General features: G+C 31.5%; 2 protein-coding genes across 2 annotated transcripts; one reads left to right on the top strand and one right to left on the bottom strand.

The window, feature by feature from the left end:
- The first annotated feature begins 4,069 nt into the window (after window positions 1–4,069).
- Window positions 4,070–7,485, top strand: LOC106772406 (trihelix transcription factor GT-2). Its single transcript, XM_014658797.2, has 2 exons — window positions 4,070–4,490; window positions 5,418–7,485. Exons 1-2 carry the CDS (start codon window positions 4,186–4,188, stop codon window positions 7,069–7,071), a joined length of 1,959 nt encoding a protein of 652 aa, XP_014514283.1. The 5' UTR covers window positions 4,070–4,185; the 3' UTR covers window positions 7,072–7,485.
- Window positions 7,486–20,162: 12,677 nt separating this feature from the next.
- On the bottom strand, window positions 20,163–23,766 carry LOC106772376 (trihelix transcription factor GT-2-like). The gene is made up of 2 exons (XM_014658752.2): window positions 23,204–23,766; window positions 20,163–22,376 (listed from the first exon to the last, which is right to left on the bottom strand). The coding sequence occupies exons 1-2, from the start codon at window positions 23,482–23,484 to the stop codon at window positions 20,762–20,764; spliced, it is 1,896 nt and encodes a 631-aa protein (XP_014514238.1). The 5' UTR covers window positions 23,485–23,766; the 3' UTR covers window positions 20,163–20,761.
- Between the last annotated feature and the right edge of the window lie 293 nt (window positions 23,767–24,059).

Below are 24,059 nucleotides of genomic sequence, written 5' to 3'. Positions count from 1 at the left end.
TGGTTTTAATTGAAACCGAGTGCATATATGAAAGCTTTTTAAAATCAAAGGTCGAGTTTGAAAAAACTGACGTAATTAAAAATTACGAATTTATTTTTTGGAAAAAAATAATAATTTCAAGACTTGTTTAAAAAAAAAAACTGTAATTCTTCTCAGGATTTAATGATTTTTTATTTTCTAAAAACCTAATATATTAGGACAGTGTAATAATAATCTTAATAATAATCTTGAAACTACAGAAATGTAGCTTAATAATAATTATTTATAAGTAAACATACTTTAAAATAAATAAATAAATAAATAAAACTATGATCCACCAATTTTACTATATGCCCCACCATTACCCATTGCCTTGGTATTGTGTTGTTTGACTAAAATACCCTCTGAACATGATTAGCATGGCAGGTGTTTTGTAAATTAGATTTGTACAACTAAATACATCTCCAAACATAAAGCTAATCCTTGATCATTATATGCATTAAATGGTATATTGATTAAGTGGGTCCCACCTCTTTGCATTATATTTCTGCTTCCTTCCATTTCCTTTGTTTTGTTTTAGACTCAATTATTGACTTATTGAATTGATGGCACAAAATAAAAGACTAAAAATATATTTTCCAAATTCTCTTATACTTCAATTCCATTTCTTTTATCACTACTGCCAAAACCATATTACGCTTTTAGGGTAAAATAATTTTTATTAAATGCTTCTATTATTTATAAATAATATTATTATCTCTTTGATTGTTTACATGTGCATTAGAAAGAAAAGATGGAAGTAACGTAAAAAAGAGGATATATAAAATATAATTTCATTAAATTACCGAAAGTGTAAGTGTAAGTGAAATTTGTCTTGAGTGAATGATGCCATTTATATGAATAACTCTCATGGAGTCCTTTAACCGTGGGAGTTTCATCTGACCAAAATATTTTTTTCAGAAACATTTATTGGCGTTGAATGTTAACATAATGAGTAATTCATTTCTCCCCACAATCAAAGAGGATTTTCTAAACATTCATTGTGGTTGCTAATTCTAAGGATATTAGTGTCTTTCAATACAAAAATTATTTTTGTCTCTTCCAATATACACTAAATGCACAACAATACAAAATGAATTGGAGATATTAAAAAAAAAAAAAATCAATATTCAACAATCTTATCTCAACATGAAAGTCATTTTCAAGAGCAAGTGCAATGATCAAAGAGGTTTAGAATTTAAAATTGGAAAGAGAAACGCAACGTTCACATAGCATACCTCAGCGGTGGTTCCATAATTGTATATGATAGGAGCCATTTTTTTTTTTATATACAAATAGGAAATAATCCAATAAACCACACCATCAACAATTATTATTTTCTGCTCTTTTAAAAAAATAAATCTTAATTAATTAAATAACATAAATGAGACAATTACTCTTATATATTAAGTTAATTAGCTACTGGAAGGTTATTTTTTAGAAAGAAAGAAATGTATTTATGTCGTAATTTTTAAAATACTCGGTTAATATTTCAGTAAATTCTAAATGCTAAAATTCTAGTTTATTCAAAAAGTTGAAATAGTACATTAAAATTCATGGACCACCTTTCTTTTTTTCTTCTCACCGAAAGATATCGTTAAATCATTTTAAATTTATTTTTAAAATATAAATTTAAATAAAACAATCACGTCAAAACCAAATCTAACCTTATAAGTAAAAATATAAATCTAAAAAATCAACCTTTATACCATTATTCAATTATATTTCTTTATGCATGAGTATTTCGGAGCAAGTTTACCTATAGTTAACATGAACATAATTAAATTGATTATATATAGTAAAAATACTTGGTTTGTAATGTAAATATATGTGTACACACATTTTTTTTTATCTTATCTCTCACTCTCGTACTTCTCATAAAAGAAGAATTAATTGTTGTTGATTCTTTTTTATATATTTATTTCCATTAAATATAAGATCTATAATACGTACCAAAAATTTAATAAGATGTCAAGAGATGTTCACAAAAAATTTGAAATCTTCATAGATAATAAATATTTGTTTAACAGGAGTCATACATAAATTTATTTTTATTTTATTTTCCAATTATTTCTAATTCAAAATTATTCCTTCTTTAAAAAGCTAACTGTATTCCACTATTTTAGCTGCATAGTTTTGGTCACCTCTGTATAAAAAGCTTCTAGTCAATTGACATTCATCGTTTAATAAAAATGTCTGTATTTTAATGTTTTAATAACAGCAAAGTATACTGCGAAATTAATGTTTCTATTAAACATTCAATGTAAAATTAAATAACAATATAAAATAGTAAAAAAATATATAATCAACAAAACATGTATTAAATTATCAAACTATAATTCATCGGAGGAGGATATGTAATTAAATTGAAAATTAATAGATGCGTCAAGTTAACGATATTTGTAACTTTATAGTTTACACTTAGTTCTTAAGTAATTAAAGCGATACACGATTTTTTTTGTACACCTTCGTAAATAAAAAAATAATTGAAAATAAATATTCTTAGGAAATTAGAAAAATACGATATAATTTTGTTTAGGAGATCATTGATGATAAAAGTATGTGGGAGTTCAAAGGTATAGATTTTAATTATTAGGTGATGTAGGAAAAAAAAATAGAAGGTTTAGAGAAAGTATGAATTACCAAAATTGACCCTGGAGTAATTAGTTTTGTTAAAATGTAGAAGAGCAATAATTGTAGTTAGAAAGAGGCACGATGCAGAATATCACGGCCATCGAAACTTTGACGCCATTTATTACGGTAGGTCACAAACCCAACAGAACTGCCCACCATTTACTTCTGTTCATAAATAGCTTCGCCTAATAATACCACCTCCTTCAAACTACTTCTACTCAACAGTGCTTCCCACTTAAATTCACTCATCACTCTTATAAATTCAATTACACTATTTCCACCTTTCTTTCTTAATCAAAAACACATCTTTTTATTTAAACCTTTTTTTTTTTATTATTATTTTTCTTAATTTTCTTTTATCTGCTATATATGTGAACCAAATTGCAATTGTCACTGTCACTGTAGGTCCCCAAACCCCACATGTAGAGTACCACAGTTCTAGGCAACAACTTCAAGATTAAAATCGACACCCCAATGTTTTTCCCCACTAAACATTTTTTTCTCAAAAGGGCATTTTCGGGATCTATATAGTAAAAAAAAAAAAAGGTAGTCGAAGCTGTGAAATGGAGGGACAAACCCAGATCACAAACAAGCTGATGTAAATAAAATATAGCATAGATTAGCTTCAATGATTAAAGGTCAATGCAGGAACCACATTAGGGCTTGTTTGGTCTTTTCCCAATGAGTACGCCTAACCGCTACTGAAATCCAAAAAACACATCCCAAAAGAAAAAGCAACATACTTCATCTTCATCTTCATCGCAGCAGGAAAGAAATTAATAACAAGGCGAATTTAAGAGAAAAAAAGGGTTAAAATATTATTATTAAATGAAAAAATAAAAAGGGAAAAGAAAAAAGGTGACCTACAGGAGCCGGCCTTTAACTAAATATAGCTGGACAGACAAAAACCAACTATTATCTCTATCGTCCCTGTGCGCAGCTGTTCAAAAATCTATGCATCTATTTATTATTTCGAAAATAATAAATAAAAAATTGAATAAATACTACCACATACCTGCATCTACTTTTCCGTGCCACTTTTCTTATTACCATATCAAAAGAGCAGAGTCAGGTGAATTTACCGGATGGGAACAAATAAACAATACAAAAAAATGAAAATAAAAAGATTCCGCAGCAGAAAAAGAGAAGAAAAGGAAAGACGTAAAAAGTTAATTAATTACTGAAAACAGAGAAAAGGGAAATATTTATTATTCTTATTACAATTAATTATTCCTCGGGTTATTATACAGATGATAGAATAAAAAATTAAAATAAACAAATTCACCCGGAAAGAAAGGGAAAGAGAGAGATAGCGGTTTGGTATGTATGTGTGTATATATACACATATACATTATAATGATAATAATAATTATTATTATTTTTATTATTACATAAAATAAAAAGCCATCAAATTTTTTGAAAGAATTCACCACCCTTTTAGCTCTGTTTATATTTTTAATTTTTCTCCTCGACTAAGCTGCTGTAATTGCTGCGGTGCTGTTTTGGAAAAGGGAGAGAGACCCAAAAGAGACTATGCTCGGGGACTCAGCTGTGTTGGGAGCGGGAGGTGGAAGTGGCGGCGGAGAAGGTGGCGCCTCCGCCGATGCAGTGGCCGGGGTCACTCATGACGGGGCGGTGGCAGCGAGGGGAGGCGGTGGGGGAGTTGGATCAAATTCAGGGGACGACGAAAGGGGTAGAATCGAAGAGGGAGAACGTAGCTTCGGTGGTAACCGGTGGCCCCGACAAGAGACTTTGGCGCTGTTAAGGATACGGTCGGATATGGACGTGGCGTTTCGAGATGCAAGTGTTAAGGGTCCTTTGTGGGAAGAAGTATCCAGGTGCGTCACCACTCCAACTCAATTATATTAATCTTTCGTTTTTATTATATATATATCACCTTTTTCTTCTTTTCTTTTTAGTTTGCATCTTCTCATTCAATTCATCACTTCACTTCTTCTTCACTTCAATTGATGTGAATTTTTTAGCTGCTGGAAAATAGATTAATGGGGTGTGGAGATCTGAGAATTCAATTCTGCTTTATTTTTGAGTTTTATTCTCGAAAATGTATTCAGTGTTCAGCTGGTTTCAATTCCAATTTCATCTTTCCCCTCTCTCTCTCTTTCCATGGTTTGGAATTTTCTTCATTTTCCAGGTCCTTTCGTCTGTTTTTATTTTCTTTGGCTTAAATTCGTCCCTTTTTTTTTTTTTTTTTCTTTCGGAGTTTGAGCATAAAATAATTACAAAAGAATTTAGATGTGCAGTCTACATGATTTGGGTGTGATTTGCTTTTCTGACATTCACTTTGGTTCATGTCCTATTTTCCAAATAAGTTACCGACTTGAATTGAGTTATGAAAAGCGAGATTTTTCTTCCCCCTTTATTTTGCTTACCAACTCCTACGGGAAATTAAGGAAGAAGATTATCTGTCAAATCTTCTAACTTGGGTTCATGTGTTTCTCATGGGAGACATGTCTGTTCATCACTTCATGCCATTTTGTTACTCAAAACATCGATTACGTCCAACTTTCGAATTTTCTCCCATCTCTCTTTCACTTACTTTCTTTCCCTTCCATCACTTCCACTGCTTCATTACTTCATCTCATTTTTATTTTATGTTTATATCACGCTTCCAATGCCTTTTACCCTTTGTCCTCTAGCTCAATTTGATGAGATAAGATAAACCCAGAGAAACTCTACTCTACTCTCTCTCTCTCTCTTTCTCTCTCCCCTTTTTTTTCATTTTGTCTTCTCTTTTTGTGCGTCAGGAAAATGGCAGAGCTTGGGTATCACAGAAGTTCCAAGAAGTGCAAAGAGAAATTCGAGAACGTGTACAAGTACCACAAGAGAACAAAAGAAGGTCGAAGTGGGAAGCAAGATGGAAAAACATATCGTTTCTTCGATCAACTACAAGCCCTTGAGAATCACACTCCAACACCCCACTCTCCCAAACCATCCCCTAAACTACCACAATCAGCACCATCAAGAGTAATTGCAGCAACAGCTGCATCATTGTCACTACCAATTGCAACAGCATCGACAACTGCTTCATCCTTGTCACTTCCAATTCCAACTACAATAACAACAGTACCAATGCAGCCAATACTGTCCAACACCACTCTCACTAGTACTGTCCCCCATATCACTGTTCCATCAACAACAACACTCCCTATAACCATACCCCAGCCCATGCTCACTACCCCATCAATACATCTCTCAACTCCTTCTTACCCTCCAACAAACCCTACCACCAACACAGCCCCACCACCTTCTTTCCCCACGCTCCCCACCGACACCTTCTCCAATTCTAGCTCCTCCTCCACCTCCTCCGACGAAACATTGGAAGGTAGGCGCAAAAGAAAGCGCAAGTGGAAGGACTTCTTCGAGAGACTAATGAAGGAAGTGATCCAGAAACAAGAGGATCTACAAAAGAAGTTCCTCGAAGCCATAGAGAAACGAGAACACGAAAGAATAGCAAGAGAAGAAGCATGGAGAGTCCAAGAGATGCAAAGAATCAATAGAGAAAGAGAAATCCTCGCACAGGAAAGATCCATAGCCGCAGCCAAAGACGCTGCCGTCATGTCATTCCTTCAAAAAGTAGCCGAACAACAAAACCTCGGTCAAGCATTAAACAGCATCAACCTCGTACAACAACCATCACAGCAACAACCTCAACCACCACTGCAACAATTACCACCATCTAGTGTAGCTCCGTCTCCTGTGCAACAACCATTGCCCGCGGTTGTTTCTCAACCATTGGTGTTTCCAGTGGTCTCACAAGTGACCAACATGGAGATAGTGAAAGTTGACAACAACAACAATAATAGTAGCGAGAATTTCACGCCGTCGAGTTCCTCGAGGTGGCCAAAGGTGGAGGTTCAGGCATTGATAAAGCTTCGAACGAACCTGGATCCAAAGTATCAAGAGAACGGACCAAAGGGTCCTCTGTGGGAGGAGATCTCATCCTCGATGAGAAAGCTCGGATACAACCGAAACGCGAAACGGTGTAAAGAGAAGTGGGAGAACATCAACAAGTATTTCAAGAAAGTGAAGGAAAGTAACAAGCGGAGACCGGAAGATTCGAAAACGTGTCCTTATTTCCACCAGCTCGACGCGCTGTACAGGCAGAAGAGCAAGGCGGAGGGCGTGGCGGCGGCGGTGAAGCCAGAAAGCACGGTGGCGCCGCTGATGGTGCGGCCGGAGCAGCAATGGCCACCTCAGGAGGAAACGATGAGGGATAGGGACATCAGAATGGAGGACGTGGAGAACGAAGAGGATGAGTACGAAGAAGAGAGAGAAGGAGAGGGAGAGGGAGAGGAAGAAGAAGATGACGAAGAGGATGAAGAAGGTGGTGGTGGTGGAAAATATGAGATAGTGGCGAACAAAACGAGTGGTGGTTCAGTTGCGGCATCGACAGAATAGAGTGATGAAAGAAGGTGGTGGTGGTAGGTCATAGAGAGTGTGCAGGGGTTGTCGGAGGAGGTGGTGGCCATTGTGGTGGAGAAAGAATTTGAATATTCACGTACTGTGAAGTTACACATGGCATGGGTATCGACCTGAGGAAGATGAGGTTTGGTTGGTACTTTGTTGTAGCATATAGTCAGTAAGATTATATGTTTTTCTCTTTTCTGTTTCATAAAATTTGTTTATTTTTTGGGATAATAAATAAGTTCGATCAGAGATGAATTTAAGATAGAGACCAATAAAGAAGAGAGAGACCTTAATTAAGGTTGTATTTTTTCTTTTACTTCATCATCTTCTTTTTTTTTTTTTTTTTTTTCTTACTTCCTGGTGCTGTAAATGGGAGGAGATTAATTCCGGTTTTGTCTTTTTCTCTGTGCTTTCAGTTTTGACATCTTCTTACTCTTCATATGACTGTCATTGACTTTTCTTTCCTATGTTTTTCTTATTTTAGCTTATTTCTCTATTTTTTGTAATCCCTATATTTTGGTACACATAAATTTTTGAACCAGTAGGGTACTCAACTCAAATATTTTTAATATATATTACTTAAATACATCTTCAACATCATTCTTTTAATTTTTTTATTAAATAGGCTGGTTATAAAATTAGTCTATATCATTACTTATTAATTATGTGAGATGCATTCACGTTACAAAATTAGTCTTTATCATCATTTATTAATTACGTGACATGCATTTAGACCTGTTACGTTACTAATTAATCTGAAAAAACATATCACATTTTGTTATGATTAAATAATAAGGGGTATGATTTAATTATTTTTAAGATTCATAAACAAATAGAAAAGATTAAAATTAGATTTATTGTATTTACATTTACCAACAAATTTATTATGATGAGTAGAGAGAAAAGGGTGAATTAATTGGCCCGATTATTAGAAGAGTGAAAAATAAAAAGGGTTAAATTGTTGGGACAGTGACCCTACGTTTTGCATTGTAAGAGAGGGTAGTGAGAGCAGAAGATGGCAGCATCACACATGGAATGGAGTGATAAATCCTTGAAGAGGGTCCACGAGGGGAATCTTGTGAGTTGTGAGTAACCTCACTCTGAAAAGAACCTAAAACACTAGCATGCAGTTGCTGTCTCTGTGGCACTGTGCACGCAAGGTGATGTGTTTTTCTTCATGGGTGTCAGTCCTAAGAAAGAGATGAAGCTTCATCATCATCATCATCATCTAAAGGGTCAACTTTTTCTGCTGTTAATGTGCTTTTGTCAGTCTTTCATCACCGTCCAATTATCTAATTTAATCTAATCTCATACTCTGAACAACACGATTAATTTTTTTCTTCTCGAGATTAAGTTATGCTTTTGGTATATTATGTTATTATATATACATTTGCATATATGAATGACATTGCTATGATGGAATAAAACAGGTCATTATTTTTCTTTGAACTCCTATGCACAATCATTTGGTGGGTATCTAATTCTCCTCTTTTACACTTTTGTTTTATTTTTCTTTCTAAATCTTCACATTTACTGTTGCCAATGCCTCGTTTTTTTCAAGTTAATTTATCACTTGTATAATGTCATTTATGGTCGAATCATTTATCCGTTTCATAATTTTCCTTTGAACTTTTTACAAGTAGGATGAATGGGGTATCCAATTCTCCTTTCTTATATTCCTTTTATATATCATTTAAATTACAGGCTGCAGTCTGATATAAATGTTAATTATTAATTGTGTGAAAAAGAATGGTAGACATAAGAAGGAATAGGTGAAATGAAGAAAAGTAAGCGCAGAGGGAAATTTGAAAAGTGAAGTTATATATAGAGATTGTGGATTTGGGTGATGATATGATATATGGCCTACAATTTTGTCCATTTTGATGAAAATGGTGAGTATTTGGGCGTAAAGATGTGTCCCACAGTATTGATTGGCCTGCATTTACCTCTACGGATAGGAATAATTATTCTGTTACACAGCAACAGTTTGAGACATAAACGCTCCTGTTGCAGTACCTTCTTCATTCATATACTTTCATGCCTTCCTTTGTCGGATCTCTCCTTCTCTAATCTCATCCAAATCATCACTTATTATTTTATCTAATCAACTTATTATAAAACTCTATTATATATCTTTCTTACCAAATTTAAACATGAAACACTTCCAGAGAGGGGACTCATACATCAAAGACTTGCCTACTTAAAACTTGTGGAAACTGACTAGTGATCGAGAAAAAAGAAGAACCAAGAAATTTAAACATGACAAAAATATTATCAAAATAGAATAATAATAATAATAATTTAACAACTATTTATAACATGTCCATTTTTTCATTCTTTTCCCATTTAAGAGATAACAGGTTAATTTTTGAAACTAATTCTCTTCAAAAACAAATATTTGTTTTCATTCTTAGAATTAAGATTCACGTTTCTATCTCAGATATGGTATTACTATGATCAATTATCACAAAATATTATTTGCTTTAAAATTCGATTTTTTCACGATTTTATTCTTGAAAAAACATAATTAAAAAATGATATATTTAATTTTTCTTTTTACTTCATCGCCTAAACAATATAATACTATTAGAATTAAAAAATACTTTGTAAGTATGAAGGTTATTTTTCGCATACCCATTACCAACGCGAGAAAAGAGTATAAATTTGACGCCAATATAAAGTTTTATAGAAAATCAATTTTACGTAAAAGAATACTTTTGATATGAATAGTTTATTTATCTAACTACAGACACAATAATTGCATCAAGATCTACATGTTCAAAATAATAAATTAAATTATATTTCAAAATAAAAATGAATTAAACAAAACATAATATTCCAATTTACAATAAGTTATATATTAAGTTAAATTTCAGAACAGATGAATCAATCAAAACGCAGTATTCTAATTTATTAAAATTTTTGTAGCTATTGTTTTACCATGAGAAACAAATGTAAAAGATAAATGATTGGCGTAATTAATTTTTGACGCGATAGTAAAGATGAAGAAAAATAAAGATGGATGTGTGTGGATTTTTTTCTTTTAACTGTTTTTTTTTTTATATAATTTATACCATTCCATTCTAAATATTTTTTTTAAATTTAATGTAACATTGATAAAGGAATTTTTCCTACCAGTTATTTTAATATATATATATATATAAATTCATACTATGTTAACAAGTAACCCTTTTTAAATTTAATTAATTTGTCCCTAATTTGAAAAAGAAAAAACTGCCTATATAATAAAAAACTATTTACAATAAAATTATATAAATTATTCATTTCATAATTACTTTATACGAAAAGTTTAATTTAATTTAATAATATTCCTCTTGTAATATTTTTTCAACCTTTTATTTCTGTGTTTTGATGAAAATGTATAGGCACGTGTTTTTCTTAATTTTTATAATAAGAAAATATAAAAGAAAAAATAGAAATATAAATTGATAAATATTTAAAAAAAGAGACGTGTTAGGCCGGAAAAAAAAAATAATGATACCACATTTTTGTACTTTTTATCGATGTGTCTGCATATTAATATACTTTCACTCGAAGATGAAAAGATGAACTCAATGATTGAGAATGAGATATAATCACTCATTGAAGTGACGGCTGTAGTCATATTGTTGTAACTTCTAAGCAACAAATGGTTAGTCCACAGAGTTTGCAAGAGTAAAATTCATCAATTTGAAATATATATATATATCTTTTTAACAATTTTTTATAATATTTTATGATTAATTTATTTTAAATATACAAATCAATAAAATATATTTTTATTGTTAAAAAATTATTAAGAAAATATAATTTACATATCCTACTCTATATATATAAACCTTAACCTTTTTTTTTTATTTGAAAGCAGACTTCGAACAAATATTTCAATATTTGAATAAAAGTAATATTTAAGTTAAATTTATATTTTGTGAATAAGACTGAGAAATTCTTTTTATAGAATATATAAGAGTAGATGAGAAGAATGAGAAACGACAAAAGAAAATGGCTACAGATAAAGATTTATAAACTTATAAAACAATGGTATGATATATAAAGAGAGAAAGGAATTGGAATCTGATTACTACCCAATTTTATAACTTTGGCATGTGCATTTGCCGGATACATGATCATCACCATAACTCTCTATGAATCATATAAACAATAATCATAAAAAATTGTAATTTTTTAACTAACCACTTAAAGTACAAAAATTAATTCAACCGAAATAAAATATAAAATATTTTGCATTATACCCCCAAATTAAGAATATTGTGCATTAATGGGGAAGGACAATTTACATCATATCCTCAGTCATCTATTTATGTTAACTCATAATTTACAATTCTTTATTCACACTATAATCTATTTAAATTAATATAAATAATTTAATTAATTGCTTTTTATATAATTATATAATTAAAGCATTTTTATACAATCCAGTTGAGTGAATTTTCGACAATAAGTACGGAAGTTTCCAGAACTTCTTCTACTGAGAAAGATGTGTAAAACCAGTGCTTTATTTTTCCATTCCTTTTGTTTGAAAAAAAAATTCTCTCGCACTTAAACTTTTTTTTCTCGTTTTCTATAACCTGTCTTTCATCGATCAAATTTTCTAATAGAATAAATTTTTATCTTTATATAAATTCATTTTCTCTTAATTCTTTTCATACTTGATCATCAACATTAGTGAAAACAATTTAAAATGATGATTTTTCCAATCTGTTTAATCACGTACCTAAATTTGGTTGTGTTTGAATTTCTTATTATATACAGTTAATTAAAATAATTTCATTGTTTGAAATTTTAAATATTGAAGATAAACATTTTACATTAGAAACTATGATTTTGATAGAACTATAAAACAGATGATATTTGAATTAATTATTTAAATTGTTTAAAAACTTTATTAATACAGTTCTTATAAAAATATCTTTGAAACTTATTAATTTTATAATTAAGATTGATTTTTTTAATATTTTCATTTAAGTGAAATAATTTCGTTTAAACTAGAATATAAAGAGAAAAAGAGATGTGTCCTAACTTATCTCTATCATGTAGAATTATTGACGTAATTTCATAGAGTTATTCAGTGTGAATGACACATGAGGAATTTAGGCCACATAAAAGAATGAAAAGACCTAAAATGTAAAAGATCATAACATGAGTGATAAATTTGAATTCCTATATACCATCTTTTTTCCTTTTGTTTAAATATCATCATCTACATTGAGAAAATTATATACTTTGTAAGAAGTTTGTACAATTTAGGTAAGAGTTTTGATTTATAAAAAAAAGGAATCTACTTCAACCAATATACCCTTAAAGATGACCATAATAACGTACAAAATACACTCTGACCATGGTATCAGAGCCATGGATTAAAACTTATCATAGCAAAATTTGTTTTTTTATTGACTCAATGAAGATGCTAAAATTTTATCTATTAATGTATAAAAGCTTAAGGTGACCAAATACATTATAATTAGAAAGATATATTTATATATAAATTTTTATATATAAAAAAAATATTTGAAAAGAAATACTAGAAGAAATAAATAATGAACAATTATAGTGACAAAAGATGTGTTTAGAGACCAACTCCTATGATTGTCAAATTATTGGTAACTAATGTCAGTGACCATTATAGATACCAATTCGTAATAGAAATTAGCTTTAATTGCTTACTTTGTCCTTAATTTCGCTTTAGTGTGTCAATTAGGTCTTTCCTTTTAAAAAAGTTTCAGTTTCATCTACACTTGGTATAATTTGGCTCAATTAGGTCCAATTCTAATGACGATGTTTAAATAGATAAGGTTGACTTATTTTTGAATCTGTGTTATGCATATTTTTCTGTCGTAGCATTGTTTAAGATATTGATTGTTACGTATGAGCCAATAAGAGGATGACGTGGAATTAGAATTTACACTTGAAAAAACAAACTTAATGCGAATAGAATTAGGAGTCACCACCGGTCACTACCACGACAAACTCTCTTCAACCTCAACCTATCGCAACACAATAAAGAACCATTCAAATTCACAGAATCAAGAATCCCAAATTTATAGCCACAACGTCTTCTTCGTTGCCACACTTGCTAAATTTTGAACAAAAAACCAAAAACAAAAATATCTCAATAAAAATCAGAAAAAAGAAGGAAGAATTGATTCTCCACAAAGACGAAACAAAAACAAAAATTATTAGGAGTCTTCCTTATCATTGTCATTGTTCCTTGAGCCACTGACTTCTAAAAAAGAAATAAGAAATTTAAGATAAAAAGTACGAGAACAACAAGTCTCAAAAACTTCAATCGATATTTAATTTATAAATTAATATTTAAATTAGTCACTAGATTTACTAATTATTTTTAGTTACTAAAATTAATTATTATTTAAAAATTTCCTTATATTGAAATTGATAACTACACAATTCTTATCCTTAATTCTTTTTGGAGTGAGATTAAAATGTTGGTAATCTCGATAATAAATAAAACTAATTATTTATACATAAATGAATCTACATATCACTTTTTAAACTGGTGTTATAAATTGAGTTAGATTGAGGTAGACTTAAATTTTATTTTTTAACTATTAAAATTTCAAAATAATATTTTGTTTTGATATTTGAATTTTGGTTAGTTGAATTTAAATTTATGTAGTATAATGTTAAGTTTAGAGATGGTGGAGATGCATGTATATCTATGTAGAGAAAAGTTGAACGAAATAAATGAATGAATGTGATTGGATCTGAAAAGCTGGGTGGGAAAAGAAGGAAAAGAGGATATAAATTTTGAGTGCACTTTGGATTTCAGAGTCTACCTCTTACCAGATACTATTAATTAATCACAACAAAAGAAATCACTTTTCTATAATGTTTATCTCTCTCTCTCTCCATCTATATACATATAATGAACATGTAAATCGACTACTATTGCCCTACATTTACATTTGTAACGTAACTCGTGTATGTAACATAGGCTTTAACTTGTAAAATGAAATTTATATTTGATTTATATATTATAATTTCATCTTACGTGAGATTTCCAATAATAAAGAAAACAACATTTTTTTCCTTAGGAATATGAAATAGCATAAACTATAATGTTGTGAAAAGAAAAGAAGAAGCGATGGATATGTAATATTGTGATAAACGAAGAGAGTATAAAAATATTGATAAGCACGCGCATGCAGGAGTATGATAGTGAGAAAAATATAAAAAAAAAATGAATAGTTAATAATTTAGAAAGTGGACAAGATTGAAGAAAGAAGCATGAAAGGGAAGATGAGATGGTGTTGTTGCAGAGATTAGTTGTTTATTAGGATATTGTGGTCCAACAAGAAGATTGAATGATGAGCTCCAAAATGAGGTATGAGTCTAGGTTTATCCTTGGCAGAATATGGTAATCGCTTGACAAAACTAGAGAAAAGACGCGTGTCCCTGTCATTAACTTTACCTATCATCATTAGTCACTAAGCAATATTTTTCAAACTCAAATATTCGTCGTTTTATCAACTTAATGCCACAATTTCAAAGCCTAATAAAAAGAGAATATGAACACACTTTAGGGGATCTATATAAGTAAGCAAGGATTATGTTTAATAAAGTATGTCTTTCATTATTTGAAAACGACACTTGCTTTTACATCTCTTTTATAATCATATATAAGATATCTATGCCTTTTAATATTATATCGGTTGGTGCGTTGCCTATATTTTAATATTATCAGCTCTATGTAACTTCAAATCATTAATACTTATGTTATACCAGTCATTTCGATTTATTTTAGCAAAGTCGTCAACACTAACATGGTTTAATAGATATTTTAATTTATTTGCAACTTCACATATGTCTGCTTTAATTTTTCTCTGCCCTATTTGCCTTTCCAATTATTCTGAAATCTATCCACAATATTGTACTATTCTCAACACTAACCAAAATCTTCCTAAAACAAAAATTGTCGTGCTAGAGAATACTAAAACAATTAATAATTTAGGAAAGATAAATGTATGGGTGATTATTGTTTGAATCATTTTGATTTTGATGTAAGGAGAATTTTTGTATTGATTAAGTATAATATGGATAATATATAATTTTATTAAGATTTAATTATTTGGATGATTTTTATTTTGGTGGGAGTGTATAAATTTCGTTTTCGTTTTTAATGTTTTCAATTTCGTTCCATCAATTCAGTTTTCTTTTGTTGAGTTTGTTCAAAACTGTTAATGTTGATTACTTGTGCATGGTTTCTGACAATTCATAAATATGTGATACACAGTTGTTTTGTAAGGTGGAAATTTGGACGGACAAGAAAAATATGAAAATAAAAAAAATTGGAATAAGGTCTTCTCTTCGGAATTCTGTATGATTTGGGAACTTTGTGTGATTTAAAAATTATGTATGATTTGTAAATTAAAAGTGAAAAATTGAACTTCTATTGTCGGGAAGTGGATTGGATTTTTGATTGAAGGTGCGTATGCCTTCAATATGTATTATTGTGAAATTTGATTTTGGGTTTTTGTTCCGATCATTGTTGGGTTTAGAATTAGTGTTTTTTATGTTTTGTGTCATTCAATGTTGCGTATAATTGAGTCAATACTTGTTTATGGAATTAGTTGTTAGTCGTAGTTCTCCATTCCGTGTAAAGTGTTAAGATTATATATATATATATATATATATATATATATATATATATATATATATATATATATATATATTTTCGTTGAGATGGACGAGTCGGTTTTTGAAGTAGTGTTTTTTCATGGCGGAAAATTTGTGAATAACGAATCATTGAAATATGTTAGAAAAAACAATATTTTATCATTTGACACCGATAAACATAATTACTTTGAGATTTTGTCCATTTTGAAGAATATGAGCTATTTCAATGTGAAGGAAATGTGATATTCGGTAGGTGGAGATTTTATGTTGGAAGGAAGGTCGAAATTCTTGTGTGGTGACAAAGGTGCATATCATATGGTGAACATTGCCACACTTAACAGTCAAATTTATGTGTATGCTATAACATAGTGTTTGAACCTCAAATATTAAACATGTTGAAATATTTTTCTCGTGAGGGTGATGGTAATAAGGGTGGTTGTATGAACAAGGTTAAGGGTGAGGATGAATGTGAACTCGAAGTTGATGTGGAGGGGGAGAGAGAGGGTGAGGGTCAACTTATGATTGTTGTAAAGAAAGAGAGGGTGAGTTTGATGTGCAGGATGGGATTTAGGTTAACGTAAGGTTGTTGTGGACGGAAAGGGTAACTGTGAACAAGAAGTTGATGTGGCAGGTGAGAGTGAGGGTCAACCTGAGGTTCGTGTAGAGGGAGAGGAGGATTGTACAAATGACGTTCATGTGAAGGGGAAGGGTGAGACTGGAGTTGATGCGAAGTGGAGGGTGGGACAAAAAAAAAGAAAGAAAAGATGATCAAAGTCTTGGGAAATAAAGAATGATGAAACACAACTAAAAGAAGGTGGAACACGTAAAAGATATAAGATAAATAAATAACTTGAACACAAAAGAACTAGTTACCCACAAACCCCTCAAATAAAAGACCAAACAAGCCCATCAACCACACAACGAACATGCATACCTCCACCACATCCTGAAACAATTCAACCAACTCACAAACTTCAGCAGACCCCACAATATCATCTAAAGGAATTCAAATTACTACATGTCAATTTCAATAAACCCAACAAATTTAACCAACTGCAAAACTCATCATTAGAGAGAAATTCTCATTTAGGAGGGGCCTAGTTTAGAAGTCGTGTAACTTTATTTATGTATATTTTGGAACTATGTATTTGGAACTTCGCAATGCATTTCGTCCTATTTTGGAACATATAATTTGAAACTTCAATATGTATTGAAAACCTTATTCATTTGAAGAACAATATTTTCTATTGGAATTTATTTGGAATTAATATAATATGTATTTACAACCAAATTTAACTTTTATCTTTATGTGTATATTACTGAAAGTTTTGATTCATTTAATAAGATCACATTACAAAAACATATAACTAAATAAATCAAATTTAATACAGCCCATAAAACACATTACTTGCTAATGACAACACATGTCACTTTTGCAACATTCCATGAAATTTTAAATAACACACAAACAAGGATTATATTAATCAAAATTCAAAAGATATATCATCACTATTAACAACTTAACCATTTTGTATAAACTTAACCATTTTGTAAAAATCATAAAAGATTTTTCAAGATTATAGATCTTTCTTCTTTATCACTAATAATAATATAATTTTCGTTCTCATTATCTTCATGAAACCATTTAAAATAATTACACACTTTAAAATCTTCATTCTCACTTCATTATAAAAAAATATCCAAAAAAAAACAATTTTTACTAAAAAGGAAATACTCATTGTTAGAACACAAATAAATCCAATGAAATGTAATATATATTACTCATTTTTATGTATTGTAAAACTCAAAATTACATTTAAAATCCTTACCATATTCGGAATATATGTAGACTTACATACTCCTTGAATTATAACTGACCCAAGATATTTTCCTACATATGTCTCCCTTCTGGCCTAAAAAGTCATACTGGAGGGCAATAACTTGCTAGCAGCTCAAAGAAAGGTAAGAAAAATTAAATTAATGCCAATAGCAGCAAATTAATAAATCTGTCAGTGGTAACATAACCCAAAATATTTACTAGATTTGTAACTGAGACAAATCTCTTCCATCACCAAGGCCAACTCTAAATACCACCATGTCATTTTCTATTTAAAAAGCACACATATCTTGTACATAACTACTTAGTACACGAGTGGAAAATAATGCCTTCAAACTATCACTGTCAATTGAAATTTTTAAAATAAATGTACTTACTTTTTGTTCTTATCTTTTCTGGATACACATTGAAAAATCATAATGATAGCACACAATTAACACTGCATATTCAAACTTTGCTAATCTTGTATTAACGGTTTGATTGTAAGATATTGTTCATTTGTCAATAATTAAAAAAACTATAGTACTTAATAAAAGCGATGAAAGTTCTGAGGAATTATTTAATAAACACGTCATATCAACCATATTATAAGTGAATTGTTATAATTCAATTAGAACTAATTAAAATTAATAAAATAGTATTTTATATATATATTACTAATTATTTTTTAAAGATTGTAAGCATACAAATGGATAAAACCATTAACCAGTTATTTGTCAATATCATAATAAAAATAAATAAATTTGATAAATAGACAAAGGATAAAACCATCAATCAACGTTAAAATTTAACATTATTCTCTATCTTTATAATAAAAAACTATTTTTTCTTTTCTTTTTAAACACATCACCTCTTTTGTTAGGAAGTGTGTTGCAGCATCCTCGGTTACATGTACATAAAGATCGTATTTGTCCAAATCAGTAATGTTTTCTGAGAGCAACATCAATGTATCAATCGCAATATTGATGGGTATAATGAGTGGTGGAGCTTCAAAATAAATTATTGGAAAAGGTTAAATATTTCCAAGTTATAAGGTTGATTTGAAAGTTTTTAAAGAAATATGATAAGGTTAATTTGAAAATTTTAAAAGGAAAGACGAAAAGGGTTATGAATTCAATTTCTTTTTATAATAAAATACTAATAATTAAAGTTTGCTAATAAAAGAAAATATCACAATTCTCTTTTCTTTCTATCCTTTTTCTCTTTTACTTAAAATAATCTTTTTCTATTCCAATTTTTTTTCCTTCAAAACATCTTCCTTACAAACAAATGTATATGGCCATCACATTACTCATCTTATGTTGATGAAATGCACCTGAATTTAAGTAAAGTTTTTAGTTAGCATACAAATATAGCTGTATGTTTTTTATGGCATCGAAATGTGTGTGGAAAAACATGTTCATCAATTAATTTTCATAAAAACTTTAGTTAGTTGTTTCCAAAACTTTATGTTTGGTCTTCCTCTATCTACATGTTGGTTCGGGTGGGGATATTGAAACTGTTTATCACCCATAATATTGCTTGCAATATTACTAGTAAAAAAAGTTCGAAATTGAACTCCAATACAGTGACGTAGAATGTTGACTCCGTCATAACATATTTTATTGGTCGTAATTATTTATTAAAAAACATATCTTGTATGAAAAAACACTCAATTTGTCTTGTTAATGAAGGAAAAATATAAATGGGTGAATTTAGTTATCTTTGTTTATTCCTTATGTTTTACGGTGAATAGCAATTTGAACCTCCGCACGAGTGCAATAATGAAACTATTGATCTTGAGAATCCCAATAGATAGAACAAAAAGTCAACACGGACTAACACAGAAAAAAGAATATTATAATTGAATAGCTTAATTAATTTGGAAAGCACATGAGTCATAAGATTCCTCTCTGTGCTACCTGAACAGGTTGCCTCTTGCAAAGTTGTCATCTTGTAGCAACTAGCTATAGGAAGATGGCAAGAGGATAAGAGAGTGGTTGTGTTTTTACTTTTTCTCACTGTTCATCATTTTTTTTTATACAAACCCTAGCTAAAGCCTTATTACCGTATTCTCCTCCATCATTATTACAATCTAGAAAGTCAACATTTTAAAAATATTGTTATATATCAAATAATTCAGTGCTTGCTTTCTAAGTAATCTAAAACATCAGTCATATATATTTAATGCTTTTAAAATGTCTCTATGAGAATATATATGGTAGAAGAAAAATACTTCAAATCATGCCATTTTTAACCTATTAAAAACAGACTAATATATACTTAAGATTTCGATAGCTGTATAAATTAAGAAATAATTTAATCTATATTTCTTAATACACCCTAAATTAATTTGATACATTTATTATTTTCATTGCAATTTTTTCTGTTATAAAAAGTAGTAATATGTGTGTTGAACATTAATTGACAAGAATTGACAAGTTAACTTAATATGCCCTATCTTCTTTAACTAAATCACTTTTCCATTCTGATAAAAATCAAGAATTTTGTCTATTACAGCAATAGATGGGTTGTAAAGTCAATGGTGAAAAAAATGAAGAAAGTTCTCCTACTCGACTAATTAAAAAATGGAGGAGGAAGAAGAAGAAAGTGAAAGTAGAACTACACAGTGATTCCGTGATATAAAATGAAAGTAAAGGAAAATTACAAGAGTTGCATGTGAGCATTTTTTATTTTATTAAACTGTTATGGGACCTCATTATCTCTCTCTCTCTGTGTTTGTCTGTCATCTTCAATTTACACTTTACACATTATAAATATTCAAGAGCGCTAAAACATGTACACCCACTACAACTTCTTGTGCTTTGCTGGCCCATGTGAACTGTTGCTAACGATCTTAACTCTGATCCCAGTTCATGGCGGCCGGAATGTGACCCACAACTCCAATGATCTGCTTTTAAGCTGGCCCATGATCAGAAAGTGTGTCAGATAGGTACCTTGTGCACCACCATGCTTTTAGATGGGTCATTATTAAAGAATTGAATTTTATAGTGCAGGTGTTTCTGGCATGCCCTTTAGTGTGTATCTGCTATGAAAACCTTTCAGTGACATCTCCTAACCCCAAATTGGAAATTCCAAATTAAATAATTAAAACCCCCAAAAATAATTAAATTCAAATTCAAATTATAAATTATAAATTAAAAATTAAAATTAAACTCTCCATCCAATCAGAAACTTCCTTATCTTGTCTCATTCAACTGTGTCCACTGAAGAAAGTTTATTTGTCGCAATCTCATAACGGCTCCCTCCTTCATCTTCCACACTCTCTAGATCTCCCTCTTCATTCTCATTCTCTTCTACTTCTTCATCATCATCATCTTCTTCTTCTTCCTCCTCTCTCTCTTTTCTTTCGTATTCACTTTCACTGTTCTCCTTCACTCCACCTTGCTCGTATTGCGAGGGAGGTCTCCACTGCTGCTCCGGTTGCACCATCAAGGGCTCCATCATCTCATGTGGCTTCATATTCAGGAATGAAACGCCAAATGGGTTCTGACTTTTGCTCTTTTCTTTGTATAAGGCGTCCAGTTCGTGAAAATAGGGACATGTCTTACTATTCTCTCGCCTGTGTTTGTTGCTTTCCTTCACTTTCTTGAAGTACTTGTTGATGTTCTCCCACTTCTCTTTGCATCTCTTCGCACTCCTGTTGTACCCGAGCCTCAACATTCCTGCTGATATGTCCTCCCATAGTGGAGCCTTTGGTCCATTTTCTTGGTATTTGGTTTCAAGACTCGTCCTCAGCCTTATCAAAGCATGAACTTCAGCTTTCGGCCACCTAGAAGAAGATAAAGAATTCAACGAAGTAGGAGTGGTAGCAACAACGCAAATAGCAGTAGCAGCAGTTGTAGGAGTAGCCGCAACTGCACTGTGACCATTATTCATTTTCTGAATTTCAATATTGTTATTATTTGACATCACCAATGGTATTTGTGGTTGCGGTGGTGGTTTCACTTGTGATACTTGGGGTGGAGGTGGTGGTTGTGACGGCGGTGTTTGGAGGAAATTGGCACCGGTTTGTGTTGAGGGGTTCTGGTTCTGGTTCTGACCGGATAACTGTTGCAAAAAAGCAATAACTGCTGCATTTTTGGCTGCTGCGGTTGATCTTTCTTGGACAAGAAGTTCGTGTTCTCTATTGATCCTTGCCATTTCTTGGATCCTCCAAGCCTCTTGCTGTGCGACGTGTTCTCTCTCCCTTTTGTCTATGGCTTCCAGGAACCTCTTTTGCATTTCCTCTTGCTTGGCCAGGACTTGCCTTGTGAGCCTCCTGAAGTAGTCCTTCCACTTTCTCTTCTTCCGGTACTTCTCTTCCAAGTCTTCATCAGAGGCGGTGGAAGAAGAGGTTGAAGTGGTGGAGAAGAGGTTGTTCATGTTAGGCAAAGAGTAAGGGATGTCGTGGTTATTGTTGTTGGGTTGCGGAGGGTTTCTAGGGTTGGTTTGTACTGTTGGAGAAGTGGTGGTGGCATTGGTAGGTGGTGGTGGTGGTGGAGGTGGTGTGGGAGATATTGGTGTAGGGTTTGTGGAGGGAACAGTGGTGGTGACATAAGAGATTGTTGTTGTATCACTAGGCCTTGTTGGCGGAGGTAATAATGCAACCGTGTTTGTTGTTGTCAAAGTGGGTTGTGGTTTTAACGGGTAAGAGACTATGAATTGGTTCTCAAGTGCTTGTAATTGATCAAAAAACTTGTAGGTTTTTCCCTCCTGTTTCCCGCTTCTACTCTCTTTCGTTCTTTTGTGGTACTTGTACACATTCTCGAATTTCTCCTTACATTTCTTCGCGCTTCTGTGGTAACCCAGTTCTGCTAGTTTCCTAAACACATATAAATAGAGAGGGAGGGAAACAAAGAAAGAGAATGATCAAATTTTATCATGAAATACATATGTCTGTTGAAAATACTGAAAAGAAAATAAAAATAAATAAAGCTACTTCCTTTCACGTAAAGAAGGGTAAATTTTTAGACGGCTTTGCCGTACTGATGAAAACATGAGGGTAGTTGATTCCTAAAATAGTACTCAACAATAAATAAGACGCAGAAAATATAAACTGAGAGGCTGAAACCAAAAAATGACAAACATAAACTCAACAAAATTCGATCGACTCCAAATCCTGCATAAACTTACAAGTTTCATTACAACTATTGATTCGTTGTATATGTATGTAACACAAGATTGAGTTAGAAGAATTTCAGACATGTGGGTGATCTTGATACTGCGGATTTTAACAAAGATGATTAATTAATTATTATCTTCTACGCAAACATAAAAATATAAATATAAATTATAATGTTTCCCCCGCTCCCTCCCTCCCAATTGGTTTATAAAAAAAAACACAGCGACAGGAAATGGGTCTGAAAAACTTTTTGGTTTCGAAATTGATGAAGAGTTCATAAAATCTCCATGCATGATCATGAAGAAACTAGCTAGCTTCCAGCATACATAGTTTCTTCAAAACGGGAGAAGAAAAAAGCAGCAAAGACGAAGATAGAGAAACTGATACACCAAAAAGAAAAAGAAGAAACCAGAAAATAGAGAGATACTTGAATAATGAATTCAGTTAAATCACACGTCTGGTTATATCTATATCTATATATAGATAGATATTGATATTGATATACTTATTTTTGGGTGTGGGTGTACCTTGCAACTTCTTCCCAAAGTGGACCCTTAAGACTTGAATCACGAAATACAGCATCCATATCCGACCTTATCTTCAAGAGAGCCAAAGTTTCTTGGCGGGGCCATCTGTTTCCAGCATATGAGCTGTTGATCTTGTCACCTTCTTCTTCTTCTTCTAAGCCACCCTCTTTTCCCTTCTCTTCACCGGAAGTTGCATCCATCATAATCACCTCGCCACCGTCATGCGCCGCCACAGCCTCACCAGAGGAGGTTTCCATGGTTGTGTTTTCTCCAAGCTGCATATAGAGAGAGAGAGAGAGAGAGAGAGAGATGTCCCTACCTAGCTAGCTAGCTAAGCAATTACAGCTTGAGAAAAAAAAGGGAATATATCAGAAAACAAAGGGAATAGTATAGTCTCTCAGGGGTTTTATTGTGCGCATGGAGAGAGGATGCTTTTGTGGGGGTGAATAGATTTGTTTATTTTTGGGTGGTGGGATCTGTCAATTTCATCTTAGAAAAATGCAAATATTACCCTTTAATTAAGCTCTCTTAACTTTTCCTTGCTGTATCTCTGCATAATTATTATTGTTCCTCTTATTTTAATTTTTATGATTAGGGCTGTGGAATCTTCGCTCATTTTTTATTTCTATTATTTTTTTATGGTCTTCCCTTGGATTCAAAAAAGAAACTCAATATTAGAGGAGTCGCTTTGGGTTCTCTTATGTGTGTCATACGTTAGTGCTGGAAAAAGCAAAAGAAAAGCTAAGAGATATATTATAACATGGATCCTTTAAAGGGAAACTAATAATCATAAAAATTAAAAAGATAATACTATTAATTTATATTACCATTAATATTAATATTAATATTTTTTGTA

This window comes from Vigna radiata, chromosome 8, assembly GCF_000741045.1.
Source record: "Vigna radiata var. radiata cultivar VC1973A chromosome 8, Vradiata_ver6, whole genome shotgun sequence".
Lineage (NCBI taxonomy): Eukaryota > Viridiplantae > Streptophyta > Magnoliopsida > Fabales > Fabaceae > Vigna > Vigna radiata.
The sequence above is the reverse complement of the archived record's forward strand: the minus strand, read 5'-3'. Positions and strand labels throughout refer to the sequence as shown.